Genomic DNA, 18616 nt, shown 5'->3' on the forward strand with positions numbered 1-18616 from the left:
GGTGACTAATGTTACAACATTGTTTAGGTGACTAATGTTATTAAAGATATAACTAAAGCAAACGAGGTTAATCGCCCATAAGAGAAAACTAAAGCAAACCATCACAAAGTCTAGATATTCCAGTAGTGTCCGACACTAAGATATGTCGACAAGAGGCAAGAGCTTGTTTGAATAAACTGGACCAAGAAAATACGACAAACTCAAGTTAATTAGTCTGTTCATCAACGACAAAATTCAATTCATGATAAACATGACAGAGTTCACAATTTCAATCTCTCTCTAACAGCTCACGACAAGCCTGTACTAATTCACCAAGAGGATGGTTTTCACTTGCACCTTGCAAAATCACATGAACAAGGAGAGCATAATCAAATTACAATTTTAGCATGTATTTGTTTAATAATGTAAAATTTCTAGCATGCCCTGTGAAAACTTTCTTAGGCTGAAAAATATTGTATATTTCTTCGTTTATAAAAATTTTAATCTTTAAGTTAGTTCATCCGGTGAAAATTTAAATATTTATGTTTACATTTATGGTCAATTAGGCTATTTGCTTCTTGTGTAGGAGAAGTTTAACAAGAATTGTACGTGCCACTTTCGCATGAGGATGTATCACTACAGCACGTAACCCTTTCACATGATAATGAGCGGTTATTAAAAAAAATAAAAAAATAAAAAAAAAAGTGATGACCGTGCCACAAACGCTTGGGCAAGTGGTTCTATTATTTGCCTCGAACTAGCCATCAAATTCGAATCACCTAGAAATTGAGTTATTTATTTGAATAAAAGGAAAAAGGGGTTGCTGATTTATTTTGTATATACTTTTTGCTGACATGCTGTATGGGGCCATTTTGATGGGAAACTTGGATGGGATATTAGAAAAGTTTTACACACTAACTTGCGGAACCCCTACGACCGGTCTATAAAAAAACCTCTCTCACAACCTCACTCTCATGCTAATATCGAAGAGTGCAGAACAAAACACAATGGGATTCCGCCGGTGCTTGTTTGTTTCCAATATGTGTTATACACTTTCAAAAGTTGTGTTGCTTCATCTCGTGGTTGTTAGCTCATCAGTTTCCTCATTGCAGCAATCTTGTCATGACGAGGAGAGGTCTGCCTTGCTGCAATTCAAGGAAAGCTTCATCATTAACGGATCTGCCTCGTATTCTTATGATGCTTATCCAAAGATTTTGCAATGGAAACTAGCTGAGGGACGAAACGTCAGCTGCTGTGCATGGGATGGCATTGTGTGTGATGAGAGGACGGGTCATGTTATTGGCCTTGATCTTAGTAGCAGCTGTCTCCTGGGCTCTATCAACTCCAACAGCAGCCTTTTCCGGCTTGTTCATCTTCAAGTGCTGAACCTTGCTGACAACAACTTCAATTCCTCTCGAATTCCTACTAGCATTGGGAATTTCCCTGGGCTCATGCATCTTAATCTCTCTGGTTCTTCCTTTTCTGGCCAAATCCCTTCCCAAATTTCACAGCTGGCCAACTTGTCGTCCCTTGATTTGTCTTGCAGTACTCTCACTTCACCGTATCCTAGCTCCACTAGCTTATTCGGAAATTTGCCTTCTTCAATCGAAAAGCTTGATTTATTAAACACGCTGGATTTGGCATACTGCAATTTCTCGGGTTTGGTTCCATCTTCACTTGGTAATCTTAGGCAGCTCATACATTTAGACCTTTCAGGAAATAACTTTAGCGGTCCAGTCCCTAGTTCATTGGCAAACCTCACCCAACTGAAGGAGCTCCATCTTGGAATGAATGCTTTTAGTGGCTCCATTCCCTTTGCTCTCGGTAGTCTCAACAGGCTCGAAGTCCTGTCACTTTTCTTTAATCATTTTAGCGGTTACATCCCGGCTTCACTAGGAAATCTGACCCACCTCAGAGAACTTTATCTGTATTCGAATCAGTTAACAGGTTCAATTCCTTCTCTAGGAAATCTCACCCACCTCACAGACCTTATTCTATATGAGAATCAGTTAACCGGTTCAATTCATTCTCTAGAAAATCTCACCCACCTCACATACCTTTATCTGTTTTCGAATCAGTTAACCGGTCCAATTCCTTCTTTAGGAAATCTCATCCACCTCATAGCACTTGATCCGTCTTCCAATCAGTTAACCGGTCCAATTCCTTCTCTAGAAAATCTCACCCACCTCATAGAACTTAATTTGTCTTCGAATCAGTTAACCGGTCCATTACCTAATTCCTTATCCAATCTCATCAATCTCGAGTTATTTGATGCATCTGATAATAATCTGACTGGTACAGTGGAGTTCCGCATGGTGTTTCATAAGTTACGACGGCTCACCAATTTACAATTATCTCGTACCAATTTGAAAATTTTCACAGAAACAGAAAGTACGAATGCAAGCCTACTTCCAAAGTTAGAATTTCTGGGATTGAGTTCGTGCAACATAAGAGAGTTCCCAAGTTTCCTGCAGTATCAAGAAACATTGGTGTTCTTGGACCTTTCCTCCAACAATTTGCATGAAGTACCAAAATGGATGTTGAACACAAGCACAGAGACTTTGGCGGAGATGGACATTTCTGACAACTTCCTTTCAAGCATTGTCCAGCCTTCAGATGCCTTTCCTTGGGTTAACCTACAAGTTTTAGTGCTCAAGAATAACAATCTACATGGAGCAATTTCACCATTGATCTACAGTCTGACTTCTCTTCAGTTCCTTGACCTCTCCAACAACAATATGAGTGGAATGCTTCCCCCCTGTCTCAGAAACTTCAGCAATGATCTGCGAGGTTTATATCTTGGAAACAACTCTTTCAGCGGCTTTCTTCCTGAAATATACACCAACACAAGCAATCTGAGGGTGATTGATGTTAGTCATAACCAATTGCGAGGGCAACTACCAAGGTCGTTGGGGAACTGCACGACACTTGAGTTTATTGATCTGTCATACAATAAATTCAGCGATGTTTTTCCCTTTTGGTTGGGAGCTCTTCCGGAGTTAAAAGTTTTGAAAATGCACCAGAACGCGTTCTACGGTCCGATGGAGGAACCTCATCAGGATAATGTTGAATATTTCCCGGAGTTACGAATTCTGGATCTATCTTTTAATAGTTTCAGAGGCAAATTTCCATCTCAAAAGATCTTTTCCGGGAATGTCATGAGGGGTGTCACTCGAAACCAGTCAACATATATGAAGGTAGATTCATATATCGATTCTAAGAGTGCTGTTAAATTATTTGAGGAATATTACTCGATCACGATAACTAGCAAAGGTGTGGAGAGATATTATCCGAAGATTCAAGAAGCCCTTGTAGCGATTGACATCTCAAGCAACAAATTTGAAGGGAGGATTCCTGAATTTATTGGGAACCTAAAGGGGCTGATGTCATTCAATATATCTGGTAACCTCCTAACTGGTCCCATCCCATCATCTTTCGGGAATTTAACGTGGCTTGAATCACTGGACCTTTCACAAAACAAGCTTTCAGGACAAATCCCTCAAAGCCTCGCGCAGCTTACATTCCTTGAAACATTCATTGTCTCTAACAACAGCTTGACAGGTCCAATACCGCATGGAACCCAACTTATTTCAATGGGTAGCAGTTCATATGAAGGAAACCCTGGATTGTGCGGAGATCCTTTGCCAAAGAAATGCGGAGATCCTAAGGCTCCTCGCCTGTCGCCTTCAAAAACCGAAGAAAATGATTCAGGCTCATTTGAATTTGATTGGAAATTTGTTTTGGCTGGTCTTGGAAGTGGGTTGGTGGTGGGAGTTGTTCTTTCTGATGTGGTGATCACAAAGAAGCGTGAATGGTTTGTTGAGATTGTTAAAACCATCAAGCTGATGATAGGAAATTTATAAGTCCGCTATAAGGTTAAGCATTTGGTGTTGTTTTTTGCTTGTTTTATATTATTTCTTTGTACTCCTTTTTAATGTTTTGTCTTCCTTTTGTAATATGGTATATTAGTTCCACAAAAGGTACAAACCCAGCTGAGAGGCGGCATTGTACCGTAAGATGAAGTGAAACTGGTACCGGGCAGGATCGTTTGATATGTATGGAATAATAGAACAAGAATTCATAATTCTATCAAAAGTAAACCCAAATCTTTTGGGTATTTTTGGGATTTGGGTTTTGAGGGGTGAATGATAAGAGAAATTGAGATGGGTTTGCGTGTGAGAGCAACCCTAAACATGTTTTCCCGCACATCCAAATTTTCCAGGAAACCTGCGAAGCCGAGAAAGGGCCTTTCCTATTTCCCCACAATATTTTTCAATTTTTGTGGGTGGGTTTTGGGTTGTATGTGAATTGGGCTGAAGAATTTGGACTCAACTAAAAGTAGAGATTGTGGACTTTGGACTTGGTTGCAAACTTGCAAGGGCTTTCCGCTTTCATTAGCATTTGTCATGTCGGACTTGGACCAGAAATCGGATATGAAGTATGAAACATGAAGTGATCGCGTTTTCTAAGGTGAACTTTGGTCTAACATCTACTAAACTTGAAGTTACGAATTCAATCGAACTGTGAAATTAATTTATGTGTGTGAAGAAGTACTTAGTTGGATGATCTTTGCTTGCATGGAAGTCATACCCAGGACAACTGGATATACAAATGTCATATAAACAACAAATAAGTGCATGTTTTTAATCCCGTCATTGGATGAATGCCTGTCTTTTTTTTTTTTTTCTTTTTGAACAAACAACACTATTTACACTCTTATTTTGACTCGGGAACTAAGATATATATATATATATATATATATATATATATATATATTTTTTTTTTTCTTTTTTGGATTGGGAGAGGCCACATCACCTTTGCTATGAGGCCACAAACATGACCTTCCTTAAGAAATAGGCTGCCCTACTTATGTAAGGACTCAAAACTATTGTAATACACACACAAATATCAATACACCACAGTGGATGTAGCTCGATTACAAGTGAACCAATCTATCTCTTAGGATATGGTTCATCCGACCCGCTTCAACTACTTGTGTCCACACAAGTTCTTTGATGACTAACCATTTTCTAGCATCAATAGCAATAGCTAAATATATATATTTTTTTTCACTTTAAAAGATTTTCTTTTTGCTCTTGAACAACTTATGTCACACTGTATTATAATTAATGATTTATATACGAAAGCATCTTAAAACTTTAGGAGTTCTTATTTACAAAAGCTCAGGGAGTTTTGTGGAAAAAAACAATGACTGTGAGGGGTTATGTGAAATCTATGTGATTAACTATAAGAAATTTGTGGAGAATTTTTTAATGATATAATCCATTTTTGGATGAAATTTTCACGGAATGAGCTTCATGGAAACAATATGAAACTTCAAGGGGGTATTATTATAAACCTCAAGGGATTTGTGTGAACATGGAAAAGGTAATGGTAGGGAAACTAAATTTGTAGACAAAATTTTGGAAACTAAATGACATAGAAGTTGATGATTGATTTATTACTTAAGCATTAATAAATATGCTCATTCCTATTGGTGACATATCATTTAGTTTACAAATTTAGTCTCCCTAACATTACTCACAGAGAAACATCAAGGGATGCTAGTGTAATCAAATAAAAATTGTGAGGTATAGTTAGGGTTAATATTGTCACAAATCTGCCATTTTACGCTATGGAGATGATTTGTGGGCTAAAGTTTTGGCACATATCTAGTGAGACAAGCTTATTCTTTTGGTAATTTGATCCAACGGTTAAAATTACTATAAATTTTAAAGTGAATTCCTGTTTGTAATCGTTTGATCAAATTTTAAAAGTTCGGATTTGTGACTTTGGTGGACTTGTTAGAAGGGATCCCTTTTCAATAAAGAATACATTAATAAATTAATAAGCTATCAACTATTGACAGAGAGAAAAAAAACCATTGATTAATCAATTATTTAATATGCACTAAATTAATAGATTTTTCTTGTTCTAAACACCATTTAATTTATGGAGGGTTTGATTGTATTTGAGATCAATTGATTATTTCATGCCATACTATAGTTTGAGTGGTATTTTTCTTTCTACAAAGCTTGATTGCTTAAAAAAAAATGCAGGAGTTCCTGTTTTCACTCAATAACAACTTGACAAATATTTAAGTTGTTTTTTCGAGTTTTAATTTTTCAAATTTTTTTTAACACTTGTCAAATGTTATTAGTTGAGAGTAGCAGCTCCAACATTTTATTAAGCAGCTAATCTTTGGTTTTTTTTATTTTTTAACTTGTAAATGAGAAATTTTGAATTCGGTATAGCGGTAAAAAAATGCAAACGAACAAACTATACAAGTATAAGTTGCTCTGTTACTAATATACTATTAGCAGTGGAAAGCAAAATGCGATGGCGGCAATGAGATCCGGTCAGAGCCTGGCGGTGCTAACTCGAGCGTTGATCACTCGCTCCATGGAGTCGTCTCGGGGAGCCACTCGCTACTTGAGCGCAGGCAAAGGCAAAATCCTCAGCGAGGAGGAGCGCGCCGCCGAGAATGTCTACATCCAGGTAGGCAACCCCAAGCTCTCTCTCCTGTCTTTTAATTTTTTTTTTTTTAAACTTTGTTTTATAATACTTATTTTTCAATCAGATTTGAATCTGTGTTTAGGTTATTATTATGTTTTGTCCGATCAAAAAATTATATTTTGAATTTATTGAATTTCTGTAATCGAATCAACTTGTTCTGTTTTTTTTTTTTTTTTTTTTTTTTTGGTAATAATTTGTGAAGAGAAAGGAGAGGGAGAGATTGGAGAAGCAGAAGGCTGAGAAGGAAAAGGCCGAGAAAGCGAAAGAAAATGCTGATAAGGTGCGGATTAATTCTTTATTGAGGATATGTGTGTTTCTGTGTCTGTGTGTGGATTTTACACTGTGCCGAATGAGACTGGCACAAATTTACAGAGACCTGTGATTTCTTGTGGTGTCTGCGTAATTACGAGATAGTAGAAAACTGTTGTTGCTGTATGTCGCAGTGAATTGTGCATTTTAGTAAGCAAGAACACACACACACGCATATAAAATTGACATTTGGAATGTGTTCAATTGCTGAAAGTGAGGCGTAGCTTTGCGATGTTTGATCACTCGAGTTAGCGTTATAATATAATGTACTCAGAAATTACTGGAGGAAAGGACACGGTATTGAGTAAATGCATAATAAGAGAGAATTCCGTCTGAGTGATCAAAATGATGAGGTTGGGATTGGAGGAGCGGTATTAATTTATGCTGGCTTGAGGTTTAATTGAATAGACTGACTAGCTTATCAAGCTTTTCAATGTTGTCTTTGGTCTCCTTGGCCCGTTGGCACGGATGACCATGGCCTACATTTCACATGCTTAATTAGCCTTCACATCACAGTTTTGTCAATCTTTTTTTCTGAACCAACTTTGAGACTTAGGCTTACTAGTGAGAACGTCTATACTTATCATCGAGGTTTCCTGCAATCTGCTCTTAAAATGTCATTATTGAGGTACATGGTGTCCATTAGGGGAAGCTACATGTTTCTCTGCATCTAGTTGCTGATTTATGAATGGGTTCAATCATCAAAAAAAAAGAATAATAAAAAGAAAGATAGATTGCAGCTCCTTCAACAAGCGCTTTCTATAACTTCAAATTTGTTGCTTATTCGAGATGAATGAGAGAGAATTGTTGGCTCTTGGGTTCTATCTTAGTCTTACAGATGACCTCAAGGGTAAACACGGAACATAGGTTTATGGTGAAAAGTCTGCATTTTTTTGAAAACTAGATCATTTGTTTTCTTACAAAGTGTAGAGTATCCTTGGGAGACAGCCCTTTGCGTAAACCTATGTGGCCTGTTTGATGGCCTAGTGATTCTGCTTGAATACTAACAAATTATACCACATGTCCTTTTCACTTGATGTGGTAGAATATTTTGTTGTTGCATCTATCACGAAATTTTAACCGCAAACGCTATAGTAGCATGCATATGTTTTTTAAAATAGAGACACTTCAACCAGATACTTGTGGCAGTGATGAGTTTTGACTGGTTTGTTCTAATTTTAATCAGTTATTACTTCTAAGACATTCTTCCTATAGTATGACTGGATTTCATTCATTATTTCAATTCCACATACACGGTCATTTCTCTTTTGCAGAAGGCTGATGGGACACATTAAAAGCTGAAATGGTGATGGGCACTTTGGCAGTACTTGAAAAGTTTTTCCTTTGGAAGTAAACATGAATAATAACAGTGTATATAACTTCTGTGAGAATCGCTCTGCGTTGAGTATCGGTGTTCTTCGTGGCATCTTTTCTTAAACATTAATGGGATGACTTGGTTTTCAATGATCTTCCAGTCTTTTATGGTGATTGTTTTTACTCAGTTCCATTGAGTCTGTTGAGAGTGTCATGTTCTGCTCGTTTCGTGTTCGTGGCTTACTTTGGTTCATAAAGTTCCACATTTATGATGAAACTTATATATGTTATGCTGCGGGTAACGGAAATAGGATCTCATTCAAATTGCAGCTTGCATCGCATACTGTTTCTTAGTGATTGGTTTGTTTGCTTTTGGTTGATTTGCTTATTTTCTGCTGGAATTAATATTGACGAACTGCCTAATTGTTTCGTATGTAATAAAACGTTTTAAGCCCGCTAAGTTTTGGATAGTTTTTGACTAAACGTAGTTGATCCTTACGAATTTGATGTGTTACTGGTGCTATGGTTGTATTAGATGTAGTGATATACATGTCCTGTGTTTGGGTGGGAGTGGGTTTCTGTAAAATGATTAAACTTGGGAAACGATTTTCATACTCTCGTGTCCTTCTGTGCAGTCGGTTTATTTATGTCCATTGATTCTACGGTTAGAATGTCCATATATTCTACAGTTAGAAATAAACATAGTTGTGCAACGGAAGAAAAATTGTGTGTGAAAATCACTTCCCTTAAACTTAATAGATGAATTGTTTGTCTTGGTATTGAACTCCTAATCAAATTTTTATTGTGGTTTCTGAATAAAGTTTTGAATTTTTGGGATGATTTTGTTCAGTGAGGTAAATGAAGCAATGGTCCTTGAACTTTAGCTTAATCAGAGCTTTAGTTCCTAAACTAACAATCCGTGAGGTGACGTGAAGCAATGATTCTTTTTGCTAACTATGTTAGAACTTCCATTCAAAATAAAGGGTTTAGAGGGACTGTTAAAATGATTATTGTTCCACATTGTAGTAAGTTTAGAAATCAATACTCACAAGTTTTGAGTTCGGGGATTATTGCTTCAATTTTCTTCTGTTGAGTACCTTCATCAGTTCATTTAAGAAATTTTTATTTTTTTATCAAGTGGAAATGATAATAGGAACTTAGAAGGAATATACTTAAGATCTTGTAGAAAAACATCTTGAACGATATTTGGAGAGTCCTCGTCTCGAAGTACATATTTTCAATGAGTACCCTTGTGATGTCGTCCAGGATGTTAAGGCTACTCCGTTGCAATGACGGGACACATGGGCAAATTCCACCTCCTGCACATGGAGCTGCTCAATACTTCAGAATTAATTATGGGACCTCTATATCTTCCTAATTAAACGTTTCCTAATTGATTCCAGCATATCCGGTAACTCCCAACATATGAGAAAGACGTTCATGGCACATGTACGCAAGTATTTATCAAATATAGCAAAAAATTGATCCGTAATTTTAAAAATATCAGTTTATATAAAAAATTATCATATGTAGCCAAAAAGTCATTTCAATCGACACATACATTTTAGTATAAAAGCAATGTTTTGGTTATTATGAGTCTTCGATTGTAATTGATTTCATTCATATTTGGGTATTTTTACAGAAATAGAATAGTTTGATTTGTTTTGACATACATTTCGTCATACTAGTAAAAAAGTAAAATAAAATATGAAAAATTTCTTTCATCTGTGTTTTATCTCAAACTGGTGATATCTGGATGTCGCAAACCTCTTACAACATTAGTCAGATGTTGAAGTGTCGTTGAACTGGTTCAAACCATTATGAATTTATGGGACTCATGGAGTTACGTAACGGAGGAAATCTTAATCTAGTGTATGACCTCTAGATCAGCTACACACACAAATCCGCCTTGTAATTTTGTATCACCAAGGCCCACTCTTGTAGAAAAAGTGTGGGATGTCGTAAGTCATACACAAGAATCTTTATGGCTTACAAAGTAAGACTTCTTTCTTTGTCCTAATTGCGTGAAAATTGCATTATTCTAACTTAGAACCTGTCATTCTTGTTCCTTAAAGACTTTAAAAGTAAAAGTACCCCACCATTTAGACAACCCTTTTTCTAATTGTTACATTCTTTTGCTAATTTTAAATGAATATCTCACTCCATAACTTTAAGACCGTTCTTCAAATCAACGTAACACATTAATCAAGATCTTCTTATATATAAATAGTTGATTTTAAATGAATGAATCACTCCATAACTTCAAGACCAATCTTCAAATCAACGTAACACATCAATCAGGATCCTCTTATATATAAATAGTTGATTTTTCAAACTTGTTAAAATTTGATTAGTTTAACTTTCTCATCTTTGGAAATTTCTATGAAAGAATAATCCTCCAGATGCCAAAAACTCTTTTGGTATAGCCAACTGATACGACAATCTTTATTCCTAACTTATATTGTATGCGTGTTGACCGATGGGTATCCTAGATCCATGAAGTTTCTTAATTCACCAAGCACCCATTCACGTCCAACTACATCCCAAACTATTGTGTTTAGTTTATGATTCATATTGTTTCATCTGACTAGCATTCGAAGTAAAGTTCGGCCGAAGAATTAGTTTTGCTTATGAATTAATTGGCTTTGTTAGGCAAGTTTTGGTATTCCATACTAAATGCGAAGAGAAAAACTTGGGTGGGGATGACATGCTACCGTAAAATAGATAAAACATGTTATTGTAAATAGTGTTACAGAATTCAACCTCACAAAACATGTTACCGTAAAATAAAGCCAGTAGACCTTTTCAACAATGGCAGTGCAATGTATAGTCGTTAAGGCCTAAAGTCGTATAAATATGAAGTGAAATCTAACGATTGGTGTCTGAAAATGAGTTACAGAGGAGGAAGAGAAAGATGGTTAATTATAACCACATTGTGGTGTATTCAAATGAAACCAAGTGATCGCCCTTCGATGTACAAAGTCATTGAAATGCTTGGAAGAGATGTTGAATGTCTGCAATTGCTTCTCAAGCCTTCTTTGTGCCCACAAGAGGCGTCTGTGACTGTGGGTGATATTCAAGAAAATAAATCGAACCCAATGTGTTCTAACATCGAGCTAACATGTTCATCGTCAACTAGGTGAATATCAAATTGTTAAGAAAGTGCAATAATGTTATAATAATTAAATACAAGACATTATTACTAATGTAATCAGCTCATGGCTTATACACTAACAAATGTTTGTGCCTGAATTCATCTATGAACTACTGGTTGGTGGTATACATCTACATGTTACTCTAATTCAACAATTGCTTCCAACTCTAGGCGGCGCCTTTTGGGGATGCCTGCCTGTGATGTTTGTGTAGGACCTGCAGAAACAAAAGGATTAGGAGGCATCCTCAAGTTTTCTCCTCCTCCTAGCATCTGAACAACCGTTTTCATGGAAGGACGATCCACCGGGTGCCACTGGATGCACCAAAGCCCCACAATTGCAAGTTGCTTTGGAATCTTACCATCCCCTTCTTCCCCGATATGGATTCGTAGGTCATCTCCTTCCTCTAGAAGGTTATAAATCCATTCTGGATAGTAAATTTCATTGGTCGTGTCCTCTGTGGTTGAACCAATATTCTTCTTTCCTCCTATCATCTCAAGCAGCAGCATTCCAAAACTATAAACATCTGCCTTGTAAGACACATTTCCAAAATTCCTGGAAAACACTTCGGGTGCAATGTAGCCCATGGTCCCCCTCGCTGTAGTCATTGACACTATGCTTTGATCCTTGGAACATAATTTGGCCAGACCAAAATCAGAGATTTTTGGTGTGAAGTTTTGGTCTAGCAAAATATTGTGGGGTTTGATATCGAAATGGAGGATTCGTAGATCGCATCCCAGATGAAGATATTCTATTCCTTTGGCTATGCCGATAGCAATATCTTGCAACTTGTCCCAACCAAGGAAAGAGTTCTTTCTATCTACTGATGAAACATAATCCTGGAGCGAACCATTGGGAAAGAACTCATAAACCAGAGCTCGTCTAAATCCATCCGCACAAAAACCAACCAAGCGAACCACATTGACGTGGTGAATATGACCCATTGCTCCCACTTCATTTACGAACTCTTTCCCATCGCCCTTAGAATTGTTAAGTACCTTCACAGCAACAAAGCATTCAGAAGAAAGTTTTCCTTTAAAAACAGTTCCGTAGGCTCCTTGGCCTAATTTGTACTTGAATTGATTTGTAATCCTCTTAATATCTGCATATGAATATCTGCTTGGCTTGAGAGCTTTGTAGTCCGCTAAAAATGTTTCAAGTTTTAATTGATTCTCTTTTTCCTTTTGATCAGCGCTATAGACGTGATATGCTACAAAGATCCCTAGTAACAGAACAAATGAACCCAGGGTTGCTCCTGCAAATAGATAGATTCAATCCATGAGTAAACATTTATTCTCGAGTGTCCTTTGGACATGAAACAAAGATAAACACCACGCTTACACAACTCACCTGTGGCCACAAACGTCTTTGTTTTGCCTGCAAAAGATAGTTGTGAAAATTAGACTGTCAGTTATTGAAATTAATTAATATCATCACCACATATATAAGCCACTAATTACATGAAGGGAGAAAAATCACAGCAGGTAGCAGAGTATATTGATCATCATCTTTGAAAAAAAAAATAATAATAATAAATCATGAGCAGAATTTATGCGAAATATAGATTTACACGTTATCCTTACTTGGTTTCGTATGGGGAACGCATCCAATTTCGCTCGTGGTGCCATTGTTCATCAATATACACCTCTTGCGCTCTGCTTCACATTCTGTACAATTCGGTTTTGACCATTTGAATTGAAGAATAAGACTGCCATTTACCCAATCGCCAACTGGAACTGATAAAACATCATACATCCTTGTACAAGACTGTAGGGCTGTGAAGCTTTCAAATAATCCAATGGAAGAAAAGACGCCATAAATTCTGTCTCCGTGGCCACCAAGGCAGGGGACTTGAAAGCCACCATATGTATCTCTTTCAACAAGAGTAGGGCAACGGAATAAGGTAACATTAAGTACCTCATTTAGGAAGTAGAAGGGAGAGATTACCGTACTGGTGATTTCCAAAGGCTTCAACAGCAGGCAATTATCTGGGTTATAATTATATACTTGGATTTCCTGATACTTGTAATCTATGTATTTGACAAGGAATTTTACTAGTACCGTCTCATATCTCCCATTGCATTCAATCTTACTATCCCCACAATGATGCCAGCGGCGCAATGGGAAATGGATAGCCAGGCCATGATCATCGCCGCACTTGGACTCTGTGCACGCATGTTGGCTTCCCCCGACCCCTTCGATGAAGGCCAATAACAATAATACGCAAAAGGAAGAGATGATCAATTGCTGCATCTCTGAGCTTACAATGGCTACAGAGATTTTATTTTTTTCTAAGCAGAGCTAGTATTGAGGGATGTTTAATGGACCGATAAACATGAACTCGTGCATAAGATTGGAGCCTTGACAGTGGTTACGTGTTGTGATGAAAGACAATAAATGAATATAAGTAGAAAACGAAAGGTGCACATCATGTCATTTGAAAACTCGGACTAAAATACAGAAAGAAAATCACACTCGACAATTAAGTCAAATAAATCAGGCTGAAAGGGCAGTATTATATACATTTGACTGACTCTCTAATCGTCATCGCTTACCTATTTAGACGACTTTTAAAGCTTAATTAGTAAACGCATGACTTCTATTTTGGATATTTTTTTAGATGTCATTCAATATGAAATTTGAAAGTTCAGGGAAGGTGCTCTCTGCTCTTACATCTTCTCCAATTACCATCACATACGTAGGAAAGCTAGTTTGATTATCAAACCCTCTTTCTCTCTCTCTCTCTCTCTGATCTCTCTCTTTCTCTCTCCATGGGAATAAGGGGAAGCAGGTCCTTCACTTGGTCTGCTTGGCTCTTGATTACGGCTTTTCTTGTCGTTGGCTTATCCGGTGAAACTTGTAGCGCAAAGGATGATGGTACAAACTGTACCTTCTCCTGCGGCAATATTCACAACATAAGCTACCCTTTTCGACTAAAAGATAGTCCAAAGCACTGCGGCCACGTTCTGTATACGCTGTCTTGTGAGAACGACACTACAGTAGTAGACCTACCGTCTTCCGGAAAATACTACGTCCAGGCAATCAACTATGATAACCACACAATCCGCATCATAGATCCTGGCCTTCAGAACAACAATTGCTCCTCCATGTCGAGAAACTTTCCGCTTGTGCCTTCTACGTTGGATTTACCATATAGCTTTTATGGTAATTATGCAACGGATTCACAGCTTTCAACAGTTATATTTTACTTGAAGTGTTCGAATCCACTGAATTCTTCTCTGTATGTGGACACTGCTCCATGCTTCGAAGCAAGTGCTTCTTCTTCGAGCCAACCAAAAGCATATAGCTACGTCAAGGTCGGTTTGATGGGAGTAGGGGATGTGGATGAGGGTTGCAGTGCAGAGTGGATGACTTCGGTGCTCTCAAGCTACATCAAGGACTACAACACCTCTTATGAAAACATACACAAGGCGCTCATGTATGGATTTGAGCTTGGAGTATATAGTGTTGATGAAGTGGGTCCAATCTGCCAAGGCCAATGGAGTATTTATTATAAATGTTTTCCACACAGCATCCCAGGTGCGTGAATTCTCATCGAATATAAAGACCAATCCAAAAGTTTGAGTTGTTACCAAAATTAGTTCCAACCTTTTTACTATATCTAGGTTGTTAATACGTTTGGTAACCATTAACTGTTTTCAGTTTTCCATTTTCAAATGACTGAAAACAAAAACAGAAAAACAACCTATACAATTTTAGAAAAACTCTTCCAACTCTGTGTGCTGAATTGCTAATGTTGCCTACTTCTTTGTCACTGTAGGTTTCTTTCGATTTCTGGGGGAGGCGATTTACGGTAAGGGAGTTCGTCTCATTAATTAATCTCCCTCTTCTTTTTTTTTCCTTCTTCTTTAATCCAATGTTATTCTGTTACAACTTCTTGCTTCACAACAAGAGGTTCAACCCTTCTATGTAATAGTTTCAAACTCTGGTTAATTATATTTGAACAAGGGGATATTTGGATTGCTCTTGAAAGGTAAAAATCACTACCAATTGCGTTTGGAAAAGACATAAAAATTTCTTTTTCGCTCGTATAAGCTTTTTTTTTTAGAATCATCTATCATTGCATCTTCAAAAAGCCCTTCAAAGCTCTTTTTCAAAAAATCAATTGGATTTGTAAGAAAATTTCGACATGTTTACAACGAAAAACATTTTTTTTGCACAAGTTGAGCAGAAATGCTTTTGAAAGAAAGCAAACCAAACAAATCTTTACTGGTTACATGAGTTAATATAAAAATAATGCTGGTATTGATTTCTTTCAGAAGCACTTCTACTAAAAGTGCTTTTTATTTATATAAATATTGAAATTTTAATTAAAAACCGGAGTGCATTTCCAAGAAGCACTACCTCTCAAGGATGCTTCTCTAAATTGCGTTTCTATGATCCAAAAACACATAAGTTTTTAGCCAAACACAGTCAGAAGTGATTTTTCCCCTTCCAAATGCATTCCAAACATTGCCCTTGAATAGTTTAGATTATTAAAAAAAAAAGTAAAATATGATAAACCAAAAATAAATATGGATTTTCTGTACATATCATACAAAAATCTTGACAAAAAAGAGAGTAAAATGCATCAAACACCATTTCTTGGCGAGTACATGTGTCAACACTTGATTTTAAATGTGGACTAATGTTTTATTTTCATGATTTATCCCTGCAGTTTTCTTTGCTCGTGGAAGCTTCTACATTGGTAAGAACTTTCTATCCAAAAGTTTCTTTCATTTCTTCTTTCTTTCTTTCTTCCTTTTGTTTAGACGACAATTGTCAATCCAAAGAACAGTCACAATTTTCTTTTCTTTTACACAATGATATTTAGGAGAGGGAAAATTATACTCGCCGATCTCTAGCGAAATGATGAATGTGCGTAGCCAATTGAGCTACAAGTATTTGCTACGGCAGTCACATTAAACTCAGTTTTACTTTGTTTTTCACTAGTTTTTACTATAATATGTTTGGACTTGCAATCTCAAACTTTGCGTTCTACATTTGTTGCAGATAAGTTTCTATGGTTTCGGGCAATATCCTTAAGTAAGAACTTGTATTTCTTGCATATATATTATATCTCGAGTCTTTGATTTTATTCCTTTGATTCACTTTTATAACTTATATTTAAGATTTTGACAATTCGTACTGTTGCCATATTTGTTGCAGAAAGTGGATGGTTGCCATTGATTTGCCTCGGTAAGAGCTTTTAATTGTTCTCACTTTCAGTTTCCTTTCTCTGGCGCTCTTTTGGTGATGATAAATCTCTTGTGCAGGTTTATTTTTAGGAGGAAGACTACTTTTAGGGGTTCCATTTGTGATTGCATTTCTGATCTATAGATGGCGAAGAAGACATTTGTCAGGGTTTAGCATCATCGAAGATTTTCTGCAAACCGAAAACAACTTCATGCCAATAAGGTACTCTTACTCGGACATTAAAAGAATGACTAATAAATTTAAGGACAAGCTGGGCCAAGGCGGTTATGGTTCTGTATTTAAAGGAAAGTTACGCAGCGGTCGTTTTGTGGCAATTAAACTTTTAGGCAAGCCTAAAAACAATGGGCAGGACTTCACTAGTGAGGTAGCTACTATTGGAAGGATTCACCATGTTAATGTGGTGCAACTTGTCGGTTATTGTGTTGAAGGATCAAAGCGCGCTCTAGTATACGACTTCATGCCTAATAGCTCTCTTGATAAATACATTTATTCCAAAGAAGGAAGTATCCCTATAAGTTGCAAGAAGATGTATGAGATTGCTTTTGGAGTTGCTCGAGGGATCGAATATCTACATCAAGGTTGTGACATGCAAATTCTACATTTTGATATTAAGCCTCATAATATTCTTCTTGACGAGAACTTTAACCCGAAGATCTCCGATTTTGGGCTTGCAAAATTATATCCCGTAGACAATAGCATAGTTACTTTGACGGCAGCAAGAGGAACGATCGGATATATTGCTCCAGAGTTGTTCTACAAAAATATTGGAGGGGTCTCATACAAAGCTGATGTCTATAGTTTTGGAATGTTGTTGATGGAAATGGCAAGTAGAAGGAAGAATTTTAGTACAACCGCAGAGCATTCAAGCCAAGATTACTTCCCGTTATGGGCTTACGATCAATATAGTGAGGGAAATGATCTCTTGGAGATGGGCAATGTTACAGAGGAGGAAAAGATAATGATAAAAAAGATGGTTATGACTGCTTTCTGGTGTATTCAAATGAAGCCAAGTGATCGCCCTTCGATGGACAAAGTCATACAAATGCTTGGAGGAGATGTTGAAAACCTAAAATTGCCCCCCAAACCTTTTCTTAATCAACAAGAAATGCCGGGAGTCGATATTCAAGGTAGTTTGAACCCAAAATCTTCTTACGGCGAGATAACGTGGAGTTTGTCAGCTAGGTGAATCGGTGGTCATCAAGATGGTAAAAGATTCGTCAAACTATTATTAAGTTTTATTTTCCTACAGTTAGGTAATAATTATATTTTGCTTTTAAAAAGTTTTTGCCAAAAAATAGGGTAATATTAAGGAAATCAAAATTTAACGAAATGATATGATTATTGATAATTAGATTGATTATTAAGTGTTATTAATGTACTTATTTTCTATTGGTAACACATTATTTGATGGCTTGTTATATTAACACCACACATATTGTTGAATACACCTCACATACTTAATACATCTCACATTTGCTTTTTTTTAGTTAAAAATTATCTTAATACACCCCACATATTTCTCCACAATACCCTCACACCCCACACTCTTAACATACACTATACATTTTCTATATACACCCACATTTCCTACTTATATTCCACACTCTTTACATCTTATGTGCAAATACATAATATCATACAAAGCACTTTTGGTGTGAAGCTAAAGGTCTGTGGGATACTAGAGTTTTTCTAATTTCTCCCAAGCACAACTCCACTTTGAACTTAGAGAGAATTTAGTTCAACAAATCCTGAACGAGGTGTTGTGGGTTACCACCTCAACAATCTCATATTCTCATTAGCCTAATTCAACGGAGTGTACAAGGCATAACTCATACTCTATTACGTGCATGCAGAAATGTCTGGCATTGCTGATGGAAATCTTGGAGTTTTGCACATCACGACATGCATGGAAGTTTTATAATAAAAACGGTGCACTTACGAGTGGAAACAACTATTCATTTTAAATTGTACGTTATTTTTTAGGCAATTAGATTTAGGTCTAAAAACGTAAGCTGCTTTTTAGTTTAATCCAGTTTTCTATGATCCACGAATACCAGTTTCGTGGTCCAAGACTAAGAGAGAGAGATATTATTTTTAGTTGTTATTTAATTGTGAAATCAATATAGTTG

General features: G+C 36.7%; 4 protein-coding genes across 4 annotated transcripts; 3 read left to right on the forward strand and 1 right to left on the reverse strand.

The window, feature by feature from the left end:
• Positions 1 to 986: 986 nt before the first annotated feature.
• LOC125475666 (receptor-like protein 49) lies at positions 987 to 3842 on the forward strand. The gene has a single exon (XM_048580655.1). The coding sequence runs from the start codon at positions 987 to 989 to the stop codon at positions 3840 to 3842; it is 2856 nt and encodes a 951-aa protein (XP_048436612.1).
• Positions 3843 to 6303: 2461 nt separating this feature from the next.
• On the forward strand, positions 6304 to 8454 carry LOC125475661 (uncharacterized protein At2g27730, mitochondrial-like). The gene is made up of 3 exons (XM_048580652.1): positions 6304 to 6477; positions 6698 to 6775; positions 8079 to 8454. The coding sequence occupies exons 1-3, from the start codon at positions 6319 to 6321 to the stop codon at positions 8097 to 8099; spliced, it is 258 nt and encodes an 85-aa protein (XP_048436609.1). The 5' UTR covers positions 6304 to 6318; the 3' UTR covers positions 8100 to 8454.
• Positions 8455 to 11242: 2788 nt separating this feature from the next.
• On the reverse strand, positions 11243 to 13594 carry LOC125475662 (rust resistance kinase Lr10-like). The gene is made up of 3 exons (XM_048580653.1): positions 12854 to 13594; positions 12621 to 12647; positions 11243 to 12525 (listed from the first exon to the last, which is right to left on the reverse strand). Exons 1-3 carry the CDS (start codon positions 13521 to 13523, stop codon positions 11411 to 11413), a joined length of 1812 nt encoding a protein of 603 aa, XP_048436610.1. The 5' UTR covers positions 13524 to 13594; the 3' UTR covers positions 11243 to 11410.
• A 340-nt stretch (positions 13595 to 13934) lies between these two features.
• Positions 13935 to 18555, forward strand: LOC103927878 (LEAF RUST 10 DISEASE-RESISTANCE LOCUS RECEPTOR-LIKE PROTEIN KINASE-like 2.1). Its single transcript, XM_048580657.1, has 7 exons — positions 13935 to 14810; positions 15052 to 15084; positions 15949 to 15978; positions 16284 to 16316; positions 16440 to 16469; positions 16547 to 17692; positions 18341 to 18555. The coding sequence occupies exons 1-6, from the start codon at positions 14042 to 14044 to the stop codon at positions 17671 to 17673; spliced, it is 2022 nt and encodes a 673-aa protein (XP_048436614.1). The 5' UTR covers positions 13935 to 14041; the 3' UTR covers positions 17674 to 17692; positions 18341 to 18555.
• The last annotated feature ends 61 nt before the right edge of the window (positions 18556 to 18616 follow it).

Source organism: the organism of the source record quoted next, unplaced genomic scaffold (genome assembly GCF_019419815.1).
Source record: "Pyrus x bretschneideri cultivar Hongxiangsu unplaced genomic scaffold, Pyrus_bretschneideri_v1 Contig157, whole genome shotgun sequence".
NCBI lineage: Eukaryota > Viridiplantae > Streptophyta > Magnoliopsida > Rosales > Rosaceae > Pyrus > Pyrus x bretschneideri.